A 15948-nucleotide genomic window follows, 5' to 3' on the forward strand; every position below is an offset into this window, starting at 1 on the left:
CTATGTTTTCTTTCAGGAGTTTTATTGTTTCAGGACATATATTTAATTCTTTAATCCATTTGGAGTTGATTTGGTATATGATGAGAGGTATGGGTCTAGTTTCATTCTTCTGCATATGGATGTCCAATTTTTCCAGCACCATTTACTGAAGAGGCAGACTCTTCCCCAGTGTGTTTTCTTGGTGCCTTTGTTGAAGATCAGATTTGCCAATTAATTTTAAATATACCTGCATTGAATTCTGAGAGCAGTTTGCTCACTTATCCATTTATTTAAATTTAACAATCATTAATTATATATATATGCTATTTGTCCCGTCCTGCATGCTCTGTGTTTGAAACAGAAAGGCATGTAATGTATAGTCTTTTACCTTCAAGTCACTTACAATTTGTGAGCAAGTCAAATAAGTATGCTGCTAAGAATTAAGTGAAAACATATCAAATTGCCATTATTGTAGATCAAAACAATGAATATCTGCAGTTTTTTTACATGGTGTAATCTAATATAAAATGATGGGGAAAATTCTGTAAAATATATTCAGAGTGCTGTTAGAACATGGAGCAGAGAATAATATATCATTCCTGCATTGCTTTTTGTTCCTTTTTTGTAAACTTCTCCTTAAAATGTCAAATTTAATTCAGGTATCAAAATGCAGCATGCTTCTGAAAAATACCGATGGCTTCTATCATAAAAATCTACATGAATCTGTACATTTATTATTATCCTAATAAGAAGATAAGGGTACTTTGACAGGTAGTACTTTTTAAAAACAATATTAAATGCACAATTGGAAAGTACTAAAATTATTTTCTAAATTTTGAAATGCCTAAATTATAAAAATTAAGGATATTTTGGCATTTATAAGTACTCTTGCAGGGCCTTTGCCTGAGGTTTTACAACAGTGGCTGGTCTACAAAGGATTCTCTGAAAACATTAGTAAGTCTGCTTAACTGTATGTTATTTTCTCCACTTGTCTCCTGCGTATCAAGGGTGTTGCAAAAGTTTGTTTTTACCAAGCACTTACTGTGAAAATGACTGAGTTGGTATGATAATCTATGTAAGAGTGACTAATGGAACATTTTTTTTCACAACTCATCAATACTTTGAACCCAGATGGTTTCCCCGGAAGTTACAGATGTAGCAAGAAGATGGGAATTTCCTTAAATACACAGAAATGATTCTGAATTGTGCTTAAAAGGGAAGAGGACAAAAAAGCTTTTTTTTTTTTTCTTGCTTGATTTTGTCATATAGCATTTCTCTCTCTCTCTCTCTCTCTTTTTTTTTTGGCGGCTGGCTAGTACAGGGATCCAACCCTGGACCTTAAGTGTTATCAGCACCGTGCTCTAACCATCTGAGCTAACCAGCCAGCCCTGCGTTTCTCTTTAATCTTCTTTTTCAGGAAAAACTCTACCTTATTTCTTATAATTGAACTGTCTCTGGAGTTAATGGCCATTTAACTGAATAATTTTCTAACATTTTTGCAATTAAGATCTATCATGTTCCAATAGTAAAATAATCATTTTTCTTTTTTCAGTCCTTAGGCATAATTTTCATGGTCTTTTACTTAAGCACTTCTAATAAACTTCCCATTAAGTAGTTATGAGTGAGTGTGTGAGTGTGTGTGTGTGTGTGTGTGTGTGAGAGAGAGAGAGAGAGAGAGAGAGAGAGGTGAAAGTGGAGAGAGAGAGGTGAAAGTGGAGTCCTTGAGTTTTTCCCATGGTTTTCTTTTTCATTTTTAACTGCATATCAATTAAATAATTCATTTTTAAAGATAAATTTATCTTACCTATAATGTGCTTTCTTTAGATTTATTAATTTTTTTGCATTGAACAGTTTTTAAAGCATAAATGCTATTTTAAAAAGTGAAACCATTATACATATAATCAAATGATGTATTAATATTAACAACATGGATTCATTCTAACATCACACACTTTAAAATCATTGTATTCAGCATACTGTTCTGCTGATTTCACTGTGGTTCTTCTATTAAGAGTAGCAAAGGAGATCTTTCAGTTGGTGTTGATTTAGCAGTGATATATGGAAATCTGGGGAAATAGCATCTGCAAGGCGCTTATAGTTTCCATAAATAAGGAGTTATATGAAAAAAGGGAGTGATTTAATTATCAAGATCCATTTAATTTTCTGTGGTTTTAATGGGGCATTCTGTAGTAAAACCAAGTCAATTTAAAGAAGGTGTTTAGGTAAAAATTTTGCTTAGATAAAATTCAGCAAAAAATTATGGAGAAAAACAGCAGAGAAACCTAAATTGGAGAACATTTTACAACATTCCTAACAGTATATCCGAATAGACTACTCTAAGTTGTCATGGTCATGAAAAACAAGAAAAGGCTAAAAACTTGCAGATCAAAAGTGACTAAGGAGATGTGACAGCTAAATGTAACGTGGTATCCTGGATGGGATCCTAGCACAGAAGAGAAACATTGTAAAACTGGTAAAATCTGAATGAAGTGTGGAAGTTAGGCAATAGTAGCATATGAGAGTTGGTTTCTTAGTTTTGCAAATGTTCCATAGTAATGTAAGATGCTAACATTAAAGGAAACTGGGTGATGGTATAGGAAACCCTCTGTAATATCTTTGCTACTTTTCTATAAATTAAAAAGGATTCCCCAATTAAAACTTTATTTAAAAACAAAAGCAAAAAATGTTAGTTTTAAATATTTCCAGACTTAATTAACATTGGATTTAAATCCCATGCTACAATACCAATCATAACAGCAAACAACCCTCAATTTTCTTTTGTTTTATTGTCTCTGAAACAATTTCATATATTATCTCATTTGACCCTTAACACAGCTTTGCGGTTAGGAGAGCAAATTAGGAGGGAAAACATTTGCAGTCCAAGGTTTCTTAAATGTTAGGTCATATTGTTTTTAAGTCACACTTTAACTATTTGTCCCTGAAGAGCTGAAAGAGGACACTTGCATGACAGAGTGGAATCTGCCCCACTTTGTTTATTTAGATTTATTTACAGAGGGTTCTCCATTTGCCTCAGCTCACCCTATGCTTTTGAAATTGCCAGTAGAAGAAAGTCTGGGTGAGGACCCAGGAAATGGAAGTAAAGTCCAAGAATACTGGATTTTGAATTTGGGAAACATAGTTTTGACCCAGTTGTAGAACAGATTAAATGTTATTATCGTTAATTTACCTCAGTTTGTGCCTTAAAATATTTTCCAATAAAATTGAGGTGAGGAAGAGCTTGAAATTGTGCCAGCCAGACTTCCCAGAAAGCTTTCAAACCTGCTACAGAGCAGTGTTCTGCAAGCCAATGGTCCAACCTACTATCAGTGTCCATTATGGGCCAATCGCTGCAATGCCATTTGGGACAAAGCTCATGTTTACAAGACCAGTAACTATTTGTCTATCTCTAGTTTGTTCTTTCTCCTTCTCAAAGGAAAAAATATTAATAGGCCTCTGTCATTTAGATCATTATTGGAGAATAATTGTAATTTATCTACACATTTATGGGATAAATTAATTCTGCTTAATCCTCTGTTCCAAAATAATTTGTGAAAACTCTCCCTTCCAAGAATCAATGTCATTAAGACTATGCTCTCTGATCATAAGGCAATAAATTTAGATACTACTTAAAAATAGACAGTTTTAAAAATCACACGTTTTGGAACCAAATAACATTCACTTTATAATCCTTGGGTTCAACAGGAAATCAAAGGAAATTATAAAATACTCAAATTGTGGGTAGATCTTAAAAACACAGTGCTGAATGAAAAAATTAATAAGTACAATGAAGACCTTTGCAGTGATTCTCAAAGTATTTGTGATAAAAGGCCAGTTTTATTAAAATTCTAATCAGTCAAACCTATTATTTTATAAAACACAACAAAAATAATTACTGGAAAAATATAAAAATTTTAAAAGCAAGGATATGCAAAATATATAGGCCCAAGTTTTTATTATTAGAGTCAAAAGACATAAAATTACATTTTAATAAATATAAACAGAACAAACATAACATAGGAAAAAGTTTCTACATGCTAATTCTCAATTCTTGAACTTAACGCAGACCAGTAACAAAGAATGTGGGGACAAGAGTTCTGAGTAACACTGATTTGTAGCACAATACCATTTATATAATTTAAAAATACGTACACAAAAAATGATTTATGGGAATGCATACAAGTAAGGAAACACACACCAAAACTATTAGAATGGTTGTTTATTAAGGGAAGATGGGAAGAAAAGGACACTTGAATAAATGAGAATCAATCTATCGAGAGAGTGACCCTGCACAGACCAATGAGAATGATGTACTAGGAGTATGATTAACTCAACCTCTGCCTCTGAGGTGTGCACACACACACACAACTCCCCAGAATAAGTGAACTATAGTCATTATCACACTCTTGGTCTCTTTCACCAGTTTATTATTTTCTGTCTGCTTTGATTCATCTCACCATGTTCAACCACCTCCCCTCCCCACCCACACACTCTTTTTGAGTTGCCTCAAACTGGTAAAAATTCATTAGGTAGACATATATTCTTCAGGCTTAAATGTGTACTTTGTTTTTCACTCTTATCATCTGAATAAACCAAAGCTATCTACTATAAATACCTTGACTAGTTTATACCGGTTAGTCAGAGTGAAAAAATTATAGATTTTGAAAAGATCCCAAGTATGCTGTCTATACTTACATGTCTTCATTTCCCACTCACTTTCAACCCACCCACAAGTCTGAAAAATATTCTTTCAAGTACAACAACTAAACATAAGGAAAATTGGAAAAAGCTATAGCACTTAAGAGGTATGTTTAAAAATCTTGACATTTAGCCTAAAAATGATTACTCCTGTCTGCTGATTTTAGAGCTCTGTGCTGTAGTTGTGTGACTTGAAGTTGGGACCAGGGCCTTCCTTTTTGGAAGGTTCCTTCTGTAGGTTTTTCTAAGTGTGTGATCTTGCACATCTGCTTTTCACTTAGCCTCCCTGTTTTTCAGTGACTTGAGTTCTTGTATGTCTCAGAAGGTAAAGGGGAGGGCTGAGCAAAAGTTATCTGTAATTTGAGCTGTGAAGAAAAATAACCTGTCTCTGTGAGTTCCCAAATTCTTCTTTTCACTTAAACGTACATTTTTTTTGTTGTTGATTTATCAGGACAATTCTTTCAATTTCCATTTTATTTGTGGAGACATAATCCAATTGGGTCTGGAAGTATTTCTCATGCTTTTTATTTCTTAAACTGTAGTCCTTTAATATTCAGTACTGGATATTAATAACTAAACAAGTAGAATTTTGAAGTTCTTCTATTTTTCTCTACCTCACTAAGTTTCAACATTAACTACAAAATTAATATGTACTTGTTATAACAAGTCAAACAATACAGAGGTATCTAAAGAAAAAGTTGTAGCCCCTTCCTACCAATCAATGCTGTGTTATCCGATATGCAGATCAAATATGTACTCAAGACACCAACAAAAACAGGGGGCTCCAAAATGTTTTTGAAAAAGTGTTATGATTGGTATTTCAGAAAAAGCATTGAACCAGTAATTATGGGAAAAAATCAGAAATCTATAGACTTGCTCATATTTATTTTGTGTTTTAGTATTTTTATTAAATTTTATATTATAGATTGGCTGGGTGGAGAACAAATATGTACAAATAATACATATATGTCAAGATTATATTTTGTTTAAAATGTATATGCATATATAAATTTTATATAATTATCATTGTAGAATTATTTTTCACCTTAAAAGTTCACTTATTTTGTAAATGTTTCCGAGTTCATACAGATTTATTATTATGCTTACTATATAATCATTGAATTCTATTCCATTGCTCTCATAAACCACCTTGCTTGTCCATTCTTACACTGTAAAGTATTTTCTAAATTTCTTACAGACATGAAATTTAAGGCTATATTTACATTTCTGTACCTAGCTATTTTCTTTTTAAAAAATAATTTTTAGGATAAATCAGTGCAGTGATATTGCATCAAAATTTGTGAATAATCATATAACTTCATATCTATGGCTAAATTGCTTACCCAAAGCATTGTATAGATTCACAAGGATAGATTGTATGGTATGCATTCCGAGTTTAGAAGTAGTTAGGAGCACCATGAGGTGGGAACAGGTGAGACTGGAGTCAAGAAAGAGAACAGGAAGGAGGTGATTGTAATTCTGGCAAAAGATGTGTATCTCAACTCTGCCAGTGGCACTGGATACAGAGAAGGAAATAAATATAGTAAGTATTTGGGAGGTAAATTCAACAGGCTTGATGCATAGTTGCATATGGGGAGGAAGGAATGAGGAAGGCTAGAGGATGTTACTGTTTTTTTGAACTTGAGGACTGAATGGAATAGAACAGTTTTGGGAGAGAGGAGGATACTGAGGTTACTGTGCACCACATCCTCAATACCCAGCACAGTAGCTACAATAGTGAAGGCATCCAATAAATGTTAGTCGAATGAAAGCTTCATGCACACGTGAACAAATGAGTGCTGCAAACAATGAATCCGTGGTCCTGTTTCCCAAAGCCTCACAAGTACTTGGTTGTACACCTAGAGGCTGACTTGCTGTTTTTATTTCCTCAGTAGGATATTTTAAACTCAGGACTAATGAGAACAAGAAAGTGAGAAGATTAAGAAAGAAATTGGGGAAAGGAAGAGAATCCAAAGCCAAAGACTTCAGAACAACCAGATCAACTTCTCATAAAATTAGTCAATTACTTTACATAGTCAACCTTATACCAAGTTATATAGGTTTAGCTATTCCTTAGACAGTTGTAGATTCCTGAACTCAAACTGCTAAAAACTCAGTATCCCTGATTCAAAATGAAGAAATGGCTCCATTCCACTCATCTCCTGGTTCACCAGTGAGGAAATGAGCAGATTGTTCTCTAAAGCTGTCTGCTCTGAGTTGCAGATATCTCAGAGTGACCACATCTGGCCACAGGTGTTTGGAATTAAAATGTTCCCCTGGGAGGATCCCCAAGCAGCTTTCTGTCTCTAGTGCACTTTGGGTACCATGCACTTAGTGATGTGACTGTGACTTGTGCTTATGTTCTTATATCAAATTTTGTCATTTTGGGTTACTGTATTTTCCTATATTTGTCTTATATTCCCTGGAGGGCAAAAGCCATGATTTCTATTTCCTTTGTAACTCTCCAAGAGTCAGGTATAATGTTTAGCATAAAGCAAGGGCTCAGCAACTGTTGATAATTGCCCAACTGTAATTACTCAATTGGTGAAAAGTGATGGTTATTACTGGTCAATAAAAGGTACCATGTATCTAGTCTTAGGAAACAAAAAGTTTATTGAAATGCACATAGATAAATTATCACCAGCATAAAACTGTTCAGTGGAGTTTTCAACATGGGTTCTTTTTACTCTTAGAATGAAGTGAGGCTTTGCCAGTTCATTGTCCCACAGGAAAAATATTATATGCCTCTGTTCAGATAAAGTCCTTAAAAGAGCAAGTCACTCTTGAAATGGTCTCTTAAACATCTCCAGCCTATAACAAAGCAAAAAATATATTAAAAAGATAAAATTCACTGTGTTTAAAAGGAAGAATTAAATATGAACGATGTAAGGGGTGATAAACATGGAAAAAGTACTTAGACATGTGAACCCCTAAAATTCTCTTCTATTTTATTAGTATATGTTAACATATTTAAGAAATAATAAAAACGAAAAAATTACCAAGACAAAAAGATAAGTGATCACAAACATGCAAAAAATGTCAATAGTTTTATTATTATGTTTTTAGGAAATAAGTCAAAATGTTATCTCTTCATATGAATAATTTTTAAATAACTCTGATTTCAATAATTGGGAAATACAGTTTAAAGTGAGTTTCAATTTCCATTTAAGGCTAAATGTCCTTAGCAGAAAACTTAAAATTAATATAGTAAGAGAAATTAGGAAGAAATTTGCAGAAAATTTCTGAAACTTTGTGGGCCCATAAAAATTAACAGCTAATCCTCTACAAATAATCCCTGGGGTAAAGTGATTTAGCCATATTCCATTTCAACACGGTGTTCTGGTCTGACCTGTTTGGCTCCGCCCAGGTGCTGTTGCTGTCCTTCTCCAATGGAGAGTCTGTTGAATGGGATTATCTTCATAGTGGTTTTCTTCATGGAATACCATCGGGATTTCCAAGTGGCCCAAATAATGCCATTATCATAGCCATTAGGAGTAGATGCTTTTGAGTAAGTGCCACCTAAAACAAGTTATAGATGTACATATCACTGTTCTTGAATTTCCTCACTTCAGAAAGTCTATAAAGAGCTGTCTATTGTGCAGAGCATTGCCAGTTACATCAAATTTATAGTGTTATCTACTAACTGAAAACATTCCTAAAATCTCGACACCCCTTACAGCTATGTAATGCTTCATGTACACATCCATACTTTCAATTTATTCACTACTAACAGGGCTAGAATCCCGAAGTTCCCCTCCTGTCTCTCTCCCTAAGTTTAGTCAGCCTGGACTCAGCTATTGTGGACTATCTTTCCTCATGCAGGTTAGAATAGCAGGAGCCACAAGAATTCTGATCAGGTGGTCTCAGGTAATCTGAAAACACAGTTTTACTGATTAATTAAAGAAACCATGAAGGGCTTTAGAAACTGGTTCTGGAACGTTATTTTACATTCTTGTTACAAAGTGAAGACTAGGTTGATTTGCCTTCTCCTTGTTCCAGGGCACCAGATCTTACTTAATTTTGTGAAGGAGTTTTCTGAGTCCAATACTGGAATATACTACAAGCTATCAATATAGCTACCCTGGATCACATAGATCAAACACCTTTCCTGAGAGCTTCTCTAAATTATATGGTTTGTTGGTGCAAGGACAAGTTAGGTTTCTCCAATTAAAAAACATTGTGAAAACCAAAAGGTTACTTTAAATAATCTTTGAGAGAATTCCAAGTTGGCTACTGGCTAGGACAGTATCCTCAGAAGGTAAGGTTGCTACAACTACTTGAAGTTGATACGACAAGCAAACAGAAAGGACATTGTTGGGGGGGGAGGGAGAAGGGAGGGAGGTTTTGGTGATGGGGAGCAATAATCAGCCACAATGTATATCGACAAAATAAAACTTAAAAAAAAAAAAAAAAAAGAAGGTTGCTCATGAGTAGATGAGATGTGTAGCCATATTATAGGCTTCTTGGATCCTTTATGGATCCTTTAGCATCAGTAGGGCTTCCCTGCTCTTAACTGTTGGGTAGTTCAATAAAACCAGTGTTCCAAACCATTCCAGCCTTATAGCAAACTAGAACCTACACCCTCATCCTAAAGTACCTGTCTACAATCCCCAGGCTGGACTTTTCTCTCAAGCTTCCATAAACCCCTGCCCTTACCAGTACTTCCCTGCTCTTTACTTCATTCCTCCAGATACCTCCTCACTGATCACTGGTTGTATCTGACACATAGCTCATGCGAAGCCGAGTCAGGCTAACACGTTAACAAGCATAAATATGGTAATGTTAGCCCATCCGGATCATATATACGGTATGCCTGAAAGAGATACCATAACCCAAAATGTCAACTCTGATAGTGAAAGTTTCAAGCGCTCTGACAAACCACTGGATATTTTGTAGCAGGTGGATTTCTTGTAGAAGGGCTAATTTTAGGCATAAGTTTGGTGTTATCCAATTCTGGTTTCAAATAGAGAACTATCTGATAAAATCCCCACTATCTTTACTAATTATTTCTCATTTCTTTATATCTACTTATTACCTTTCATAAAAATATATACTATACACTAATTTGGAATATAAGAAAGAAAGGCATACCTTGGTAATAAATTCCATTGAGGTGGCCAGCGTGACACTTGTTCATCCACCAACCAGATCCATCCTGTTCAGCACAGTTGCCTTCAAATTTATCATTGTCATTGTCCCAGGTACTGAACTGCATGCCATTGTGGGATGTGAAAAACTTGTCACTAGGATCATCACCAAAATCATAGCCATCAAAGGCATCTCCAGCATCTCCACCAATGAAATAGGTATATGTCAAGCGGTATTTGTCAGCTTCAGCTCCCACCTTGAACATGGCATAGTCTGCAGTACTTTGAAGAAGAGAATAAAGACATTATATCCTGAGCCTCCTCAGGGATCTCAGAAGTTCCCTCTTCCACAGGACAGTTGCTTGGAATTTTTCACTTTGCACCTTAAGGCTGAAATGCACTCACTGAGTGAATTTTTCTGCAAATCTGGCAAGAGACAATGGCTGTGTGAACCAGTCCAAACCTCATGCCTAGAATACTTCAAGGCATGCCAGTGAAAACTAAGAACTTCATCCATTTGGGTGCTTTTTGCTTATTTTATCCTAAGATCAAATCAGGATATGTGGATGAGTCTGACTAATTTTACATTTTCCACTTTTATTTAAATGTTTAGCAATGCACACATGTTATCATAGATCATAGTAATTATCTGACAGGGAGTGACCATTAATTAATGCACCAAACCTGAAGGAGATATAGCTCCATTTACCACTCATACCACTTGAAGGGTGAGATTCTGAAGCAGTTTTTCTTTCCCGAGGTGGTGTGGTAGTGGCAAGAAAGAGGGCTTGTGAGGGCATCACGGAAATAAAATGGTCTCTGTGTGGTCCGCAAAACATGAGCTGAGGGGGTCAGAGAGAAATACCCCCCTGAAAAAAATTGTGAGAGAGGACCATAATGGAGTGGAGAAGAATGGGCGTTGATGAATGAAGAGAGAGAGATGTCTGGAAAATACTCAGCTTCTTCTCTAATCTCTAGTACTTGGGAAATGGGAGACTCTCTCACAGGAGGTCTACTGACTACAGTACTTTTTGGGTTAAAAAACAAAAACAGACAAACAAAAAACCCCATGTGTTTGGAGACAGAATATATCTCATTATTCCTCTAACATAACAAGAGGGTTGTATATTTTTCTGTGTTTTAACTAGGTATACAATGCTCAAAACCCCCAAAATATCTCTGAGCATAGAGGAGGCTCTAGAACACCAAAGGAGCTAGCTGATTTAATTTTAGGGCAGCTCATGCTTTGACAGAATGAATGGTCATTAAGTCACTGGGAGATCTGAAGAAGCTGCATTTGCTTTCCAACCAGGATAGTCATTAAGAGAGCAGGCTACAGAGTCAGACTGCCTGAGGTCAAATCCTACCTCTGCCATTTGCCAGCAACATGACCTAGGGCAAGTTAATCTGTAAAATGAAATTAATAATAGCACCTGCCCCATGAATGAGTTATTTGGATTAGATTAAATTATGATTTCATGTTCAATTTCTGGTACATATTAAAAACTCAGTAATTAGCTATTATTCAGAATGGTTCCAGGGTAAGTAGATTGTACTAAAACACTCAGATCCATCCTAGATAGGACCTTCCTCTATGAACTGCCCAAGAACCAAATTGACTTCTGGGGAAAATGGCTGGATGTGCTCTTTGCATTTGTCAGGCAGTCTTTGCCATTGGTCTATTGATAGTTGGAAAGTGCACATTCCAGACAATCTCTACAACAAAAAGTTAGAAGTCCTTTCAAAGCAGTACCTGGTTCTGCCACTCCAGTCTTCCAGTTGCACTCTTAATGCATATGGGATTGCAGACTGTGTGCTTATCAAATGAATCTTCTCATTTCCCAGCCAAAACTCTGTAGTGCCAGTAGGAGACAGATATCCAAACCCTTCTTTATATTGAATCCAGTTTTTCTTGAAATCCACACTGCCATCAAGTCTCTAATTACACAATGGCATGGGCAAAAGGAATGAACAAATTATCAATGCATGTAAAAACAATGTTGTCAACATTTTGTCTAAAATATAGGGAGTATATTCTATCAACTTCCAACTAAGTGACCTTTGCCAAGCTGCCTCAGTTTCCTCATCTATCAAATAGGAATAAAGATGCTTACTTCTTATGGATGCTGCCAGGATTACATGAAAGAATATTAGAGAAATACTTAAAAGAGTGCCTGGCAAATAGTAAATTCTAAATTAGTGGTAGTATTAAAAAAACACCTAGACTTCAGAACTCAAGATTGATATTACTGATTCTTGTACTGAGGGTGGAATGGTTAACCCATTGCTTAGTCTGTGTCTACCAGCCAATGCTATAATCACTTCCATCCTCTGAGTGCCCCCTGCAGGAGTAGTTGTAACAGTGGTAGGAGGTAAACAGAAGGTAAAGGGGCTGGGATCTCCAGTGGGTGCTCTTGTCTTGGAGCAGCCCCACTTTATTCTCTAGGGGTTTCACCTTGTGATGGAGAGCCTTAGGTCTTGAGATACCTGATGAAAGAGGTCACTTCTAATTCTTCGTCACTATGGTACTGTGGTTATGTACCATCATCAATCAACAAGAACAGCACCAGCACAGTACAGAGTCAAAGCAGACATTCTGAAATCAGGCAGCCTGGGTCCAAATCCTGACTCTGTCACTTATTAGTTATGTGATCTGGGGCATGTTACTCAATCTCTTGTGTCTCAGTTTCCTCTGTAAATAGGGGTAATAACACTATCTACTTCACAGGGATATTGTTAGGGTTAAATGAGTTAATGTTCATAAGATGTTTAGAAAAGTATCTGATGTATGGCAGGAACAATGTAGGCATTTACACACACACAGCGAGGGAAAAGTTACCTTCTGAAGCACTGTCCATCCATTTCCAGATCCATCAATTTCACAGTAGACTAAGAACTGCTGCTTGGCTTTCAGAGGTTTGATAAAGTAAAGCCCACTCTCTTTGGCTCCCTTATTGGCAATATCTTGACAATCTGAAAAAGGAGAAGAAACTCTTGCTGTAGGCTGAAATCCAGGTAAGACTGTGCCAACCTTGAAAATGAGCTTTTAACATGTTGTGGGCTGGTCGGTTAGCTCAGTTGGTTAGAGCATGGTGCCAGTTGCACCAAACTCCAGAGTTTAATCCCAGTACTGGCCAGTCACCAAAAAAAAAAAAAAAAAGGAGAAGAAGAAAGAAAGAAAAGGTTGTAAACTATTCATTTCCCAAGAAGTACTTTCTTACATCTCACATCATCATTCCTTTCAAACTATTTCTAGCTACTCAGGAAAAGCCGAGGCAATTAGAATCCTTAGATTTAATGCCTAGACCCTTTCCAAATTATTCCTTTACATTCCAATACACACAATCTCCTTTACTTTGTATATTTGCTTTGATAAACATAATCCCAGTATAAACCTCTCACTTACCTTTCCCAGTTGTCTCATATATTTGTACTGTGTCTTTGCAAGGTTCTTGGCACTTTTCTTCAAGCTGGGCTACCTTCTGTTTCAAGTTAACGATCTTTTGATTATTTGAGTTATATATTTCCTGCAAAAATCTACAAATAGAACAATAATATGACAGAAGATAAGTACTCTCTTTGTAAGAGTACTTTTGTATTTTCTTTTAAAAATACAACCTTATTTTCTTGAGAATTACTTTCTTATAAATTACTCCATTTTTAGGAAAATTGTAAAGTTATGTTACCAAATTGAGGCGAATTAAAATTCTAAGCTTTTTGTAGATGAAAAACAAAAAAATCAATTACAGTGGGAAAACAATTTTGACCTGAATCTTTTCACCTAAAATGGGGCATATAGTCTCACCTCTGAACACAAATAACAAAATCCTTGTCAATAAACAAATGTCATTGCAAATGGTCATTCTGATTTTAACCTTATGCATAAGGGACAGCGGATAAGGACCTACATGAGTGATAAGCCTGGTTAATAGGAACATCTACTGATGATTAAGTAGCAGGAAAGGCTCTATTAAGTAATTTACATGTGCTTTTTTTATTTGTGGATCTACTAAGGATCCATTTTTGGGCTTCAATCTATAACCTACATAGGGATACTATCTGGGACATTATCATATGTAAAATAAAACAACAGACACTTTTCCTTCTTAATGTTTCTAGCTACAAAGCTTTGGAAAAGGGCTGGGGAAAGTAAAAACCCTGCTTTTATAGTTTCTCACAGGGTTGCTTATAAATACTAAGAAATAATAGAAAACTATCTACAATGCATAAACTGTTGTGTCTTTCCTTGAAGTCAAGAAGGGTAGACAAATTGTTTGACCACTTTTTTTCTCTACTCTGTCTTAGACAATTTCTGCACAATAGCCTCCTTCAAGTTCAATAGTGGACAATAACAATGCAAATAATAATAATAATCATCACAACAATAATAACAATGGCCCTCTAATTCCAAAAGGAAGAGAAATCCCTCCTGAGCCACTTCTCCTCAGCCACCATTTATCTCAATTTCTCACGCTGCTTTGGAGACAATTTAGAAAAAAAAAAAATTGGGGAAGAAACTAAAACTGTGTCTGAGACCCTATGTTCAGAAAGTTTAGGAGTCCCTGGGAAACTATAAACAGAGACGTTTTACCTCCAGATGAAGGGAGGAGAATACATAATTGCAGGTTCATTGTGCCATGATCAATACCAAGTTTTACAACATTTGTTAAACTTAGTCTTTTAAGGCGTGTTTTCTCTGCTCTACCTTCAATTTTGCTTCGAATTTACTTTAGTAGGCAAGAGCCTTCTTATGCCTGTTTGCTAATTTCTTATTATCAATTTATTGACATTTTTATAAAGAGAATTTTATCTTCAACACCCAAATTCCTATAAATTTGATTTTACATTGTAAGGCAAATGGGGGTGGGGGGAGAAAACATTTAGATAAATATGGTCATAATAGAATCTGAAGACATCTAGCACACATTTCTCCAATGTCGTTATTAAAAAGCAATTATAACCCAGTACAAGTCACATTGCACTAAAAACTCCTATCTCCCATGTGTTCAAGAGAGTCAAGCATAATGCCCATTGGATATTAAAAACAAACAAATAAACAAAAATCATAAAAATCCACTGTCACTGAAGCATGCAATATTAAATAAAAACTATTTCAGTCTTGGAGAGCAAATTAAGACAAAAATGCTTACCGAATACTTGATTCATGTGTTAAAATGAGTGCTTCATATTTCATAATTTCTTCTACCATTTTCTTGGCATTCTGAGTAGCGCCCTCTGTCACACCTGCAATATGGGATCAGAGACATAAACATATGTAAGCAAATAGGAAAACTAAAATACCAACAAAAGAACCCCACAGATGATTTTCTCAGTCAGTAATCTTTCGTTTCTCACTTTGTTTTGGTGGTTCACCAGGATTATAGTCGACTTGGATTGCTTTGATCAATTCTTTGGCTTCTGATGTTCTGTTTTCAACTCGATATAAGATGTCTTCCAAATTCTGTAGATCCTCATCTACTTTGGTTTGGTAAGTAGACAGGAAATCTGCAATGCCACAGGTTGTTGGGCAGTAACTACCCTGAAAATATAAAAATGAAGTGGTTAAAAATCTTGATTAAAAACTACACTTAAAATCTGTTAATAAAAATAGGTAAAAGCAAGACTACATGTTTAAAAAAAAAGTTTAAAGTGTCAAGTGATGCTTGCAAGAGAATTACTTCTATTCCTCTAGCCCTCTCCAGTTCAATCTCAAAGCGAGAAACATAAAACTACTTACAAATCTTTCATCTAAGATGCAGCAGTTCTCTCTGGTAGCAACATACTAAAGGAGAAAAATACAGAAATTTCACTAGTTCATCATATATTTTCTTATTTTTCCGCTTTCTATATAAAACAATATGTTTTGTGAATAGCACACTTACTGCCAGGCATGTTGAAGAGAGTAATAAAAGAATGTAGGAGTAGAAAATTAAACTCCGGGGATGCAAGGACCAACTCATGATGTCTGGGGTGCCTGGCACTCTGAGCCCTGTAGTGTCAGTGCTGTGGCCTCTTGGGTTCCAATTGTCCCTTTATGTGAGCTCCAGGGATGGCGAGGACAGCTAGTGGCTGGAGCTGATCACGGGGCCTTCTTACGAGAAAGGCAGGGACATCTTTCCCATCCCCTTTTCCTCATCCTGGCCTCCAACCTATGCTTAGTCAGGTTCCCAGATTTTGCACACAGGTT

At 35.8% G+C, this 15948-nt stretch overlaps 1 protein-coding gene across 1 annotated transcript; it reads right to left on the reverse strand.

The window, feature by feature from the left end:
* Positions 1–7984: 7984 nt before the first annotated feature.
* FGG (fibrinogen gamma chain) lies at positions 7985–15723 on the reverse strand. Its single transcript, XM_063107491.1, has 9 exons — positions 15644–15723; positions 15499–15543; positions 15117–15300; positions 14912–15005; positions 13168–13298; positions 12601–12734; positions 11515–11699; positions 9766–10043; positions 7985–8193 (listed from the first exon to the last, which is right to left on the reverse strand). Exons 1-9 carry the CDS (start codon positions 15719–15721, stop codon positions 7985–7987), a joined length of 1338 nt encoding a protein of 445 aa, XP_062963561.1. The 5' UTR covers positions 15722–15723.
* Between the last annotated feature and the right edge of the window lie 225 nt (positions 15724–15948).

The sequence above is a fragment of the Cynocephalus volans genome, chromosome 9 (genome assembly GCF_027409185.1).
Source record: "Cynocephalus volans isolate mCynVol1 chromosome 9, mCynVol1.pri, whole genome shotgun sequence".
Taxonomy (NCBI): Eukaryota; Metazoa; Chordata; class Mammalia; order Dermoptera; family Cynocephalidae; genus Cynocephalus; species Cynocephalus volans.

Excerpts from the sequence above, each read along its gene's own strand:
- FGG (XM_063107491.1), bottom strand. The coding sequence starts at position 15,721 with ATGAGTTGGTCCTTGCATCCCCGGAGTTTAATTTTCTACTCCTACATT. Across the intron at positions 15,301-15,498 it reads GCATCTTAGATGAAAGATTT|GGTAGTTACTGCCCAACAAC; the intron begins GTAAGTAGTTTT and ends TTATATTTTCAG. Across the intron at positions 12,735-13,167 it reads ATATGAGACAACTGGGAAAG|ATTGTCAAGATATTGCCAAT; the intron begins GTAAGTGAGAGG and ends CTCCTTTTTCAG.